The 2,681-nt window shown below is 37.4% G+C and overlaps 1 protein-coding gene across 1 annotated transcript; it reads right to left on the bottom strand.

Moving 5' to 3' along the window:
• Positions 1 to 1,161: 1,161 nt before the first annotated feature.
• Positions 1,162 to 1,677, bottom strand: LOC131598186 (alkane hydroxylase MAH1-like). The gene has a single exon (XM_058870811.1). It carries the CDS (start codon positions 1,675 to 1,677, stop codon positions 1,162 to 1,164), a length of 516 nt encoding a protein of 171 aa, XP_058726794.1.
• Between the last annotated feature and the right edge of the window lie 1,004 nt (positions 1,678 to 2,681).

The raw sequence follows: 2,681 nt of genomic DNA, 5'->3' as shown, positions 1-2,681 counted from the left end.
TTTGTACTAAGATGAAAATTCAATCGTAAGACATTTTCTTCTATGCATTTGTTTGATCGTTATACCTGTAAAGTAAATCAAGGATTATACTAAAATGGGGGGGAGTTTGTTGGTGATTTTAGTATCATCAATGCATTTTGGTAGTAATGTGATTTACTATAGGCCAATGCAATTATGCGTTAAGTTTGAAATGAGTTAGGGTAGTGCGGAGTGCACGCTCGTCGAGCCAAACGCGTAATTGAATATGAATAATAGAAACGGACATAACGTTTCGTTTGAATAGTTGCACCCGTTCCCAACGGACATAACGATTCGTTTGAATAGTTGCACCCGTTCCAACAGACATAACTGTTTTCCGAAAAGGTGTGTCTGTTTGTTTCTATTATTGGTCTCCTATATAAGGAGTCTTTTGGTCTCGATTTGGAACAAGAAATTACAGACTTCCTCTCTACATTCTGATCTGTTCTCTATTGTCAGAAACAGGTTGTTCTTCGAGAATTATCCCCGCAAAGATTTCGTGAACCCAGACAAGAATAGGGTCGAAATACTTTGTTCGGAAAGTGAACGAACACGATTCTTGAAGATATCCAGGAGTATCATACCGTATCTCTAACAATAATCAAGAATCATATATCACATTCACATCACAAATTCACAGTAGAGAAGATGAATCGTTCATAGGATTTTCTAAATATAAGAAACATTCAACATCAACAAACGAACTAACGCAAACTGAATAACAAAAATTAGAACTTAAACCTCGTTGAATAGCAATTAGAAGCTAAGAAAACATTAACAAACACAAACATTAAACCATAACATAATTTATCAATGATGTTCAATTTCAATCTTAACTTGGCAGAACTTATCAAATGATTCTTTTTGTGAGTTCGACCTTAAAGCCATGTTCCATGCGAAGAACAATAGAAACCTTTGGAGTTACAGAATGACCTTCCATAACATGTATATGAAACTCCCAAGACAACTTCTAGGATCTGCACCGAAAACTACGAACTTGTAAGATGGAACATGTATAATCTCTCCTTTATCTGATATCCATCTCTTTGGCTTAAATTCCAAGCAATCCTCTCCCCATATTTCTTCCATCCTTCCCATTGCATAATAAGAAATTATTAACTTTGTATTTGCACTAACATGGTGTCAACTAGGTAGTACATCAGATTTATTTGCACAGTTGTGATGTAATGGTACAGTAGGATAAAGCCTCATTGTTTCATATATTGCTCCATGAAGGTACAACAGCTTATCAAGCTTTTCCACACTTAAGTATGTGATGAAATCCTCCTCTTGATTTTCACAATTATCTTTGATCTCTTGAATGATTTTAGCTTCCACATTAGGATGAGTTGAAACAAGCCAAAAGAACCAACAGAGACCTGAACTAATTGTTCCATTTCCTGCAAGTAAGAGATTAACTGCAGCGTCTCTAATATACTTCTCATTCTCAACCATTTCATCCTTTTCCAAGCCTCCCTTCATTATTAGTTCCTTTAGCAAGCATGAATGACTTTCTTCCATATCTTTGGATTTAGTTATACGTTTGGACAGAAATTGGTGAAGGATTTGTTGAGCTATCTTGTTCTTCTTCTCTTGACCAATTTGTAGCCATCTTTGTAGCATCCAAATACATTTTGGAATACAGTGCCTATACAACATTGTATCCTCAAGCACAGAAGTAGCTCAACATATTGAAATTGTAGCGAAGGTGTGAGATATTGGATCGAACTCTAGTATTGTCGAAGGGTAGCTTCTTGGTTCGACAGTTCGACAGAGTTAAGCATGAAGTCGAAGGATTGTTCACATGCTGGTGTCGAAGTGTGCATGTTGTAGTCGAAGATGGGTCTAGCATGCAGATGTCGAAGATGCTAGGGTTGTTAGCATGTTAAATTAGGTTTTAGTGTTTAAACCCTAATTTGTTAAGTTAGCTTGTTTATTAAGTTGGCTTATGTAATGGGCCTTGCTGAAAAAGCCCATTAGTTAGTATGTTAGGTTTTTTTTTATAAATAGCATACTAGTCTCTCATCATTGCTAAGGCTGCAAATCCTAATTTAGGGTGAGAGAGGTTATTTGTTATTCTTGTAAACTTGTAATCTTGTTTTAAGAGAAAGTGAAAGAATAGCAGTTATAACCAATTCTTGTGTTCTTCTTCTCCTCTCTAATTCCCTATTATACTTTGTTATTGGTATCGTTTTTCACAACAAATTGGTGCGGTGAGCGTGGAGAAGATGCCTTCAACAAAGTATGAGATTGAAAGGTTCACTGGAGTGAATGATTTCGGTCTGTGGCGCTTGAAGATGAAAGCCCTACTGGTTCAGCAGGGTTGTTTGGAAGCGTTGAAGGGAGAGGCAGTCATGAATGCTGCATTAACGGCAGCGGAGAAGACAACTATGATCGAGAAAGCACACAGCGCAATTCTGTTGAGCCTTGGTGATAAGGTTCTACGACAGGTATCAAAGGAGACGACGGCATCAGGGTTATGGGCGAAACTTGAAAGTTTGTATATGACCAAATCGCTGGTAAATCGACTCTACCTGAAGCAGGCTTTGTATTCATTCAAGATGGTTGAAGACAAAGTGTTGGCTGAGCCTGTAATACGGTGAACTGACTTTTATAATCGAAAATGTCGCGGTTAAGCAAGAGTCGCCACCGACTTTTATTTT

The sequence above is a fragment of the Vicia villosa genome, linkage group LG4 (assembly GCF_029867415.1).
Source record: "Vicia villosa cultivar HV-30 ecotype Madison, WI linkage group LG4, Vvil1.0, whole genome shotgun sequence".
Taxonomy (NCBI): Eukaryota; Viridiplantae; Streptophyta; class Magnoliopsida; order Fabales; family Fabaceae; genus Vicia; species Vicia villosa.
The sequence above is the reverse complement of the archived record's forward strand: the minus strand, read 5'-3'. Positions and strand labels throughout refer to the sequence as shown.

Bases quoted from the DNA above. Each gene is read 5' to 3' on its own strand.
- LOC131598186 (XM_058870811.1), bottom strand. From the start codon at position 1,677: ATGTTGTATAGGCACTGTATTCCAAAATGTATTTGGATGCTACAAAGA.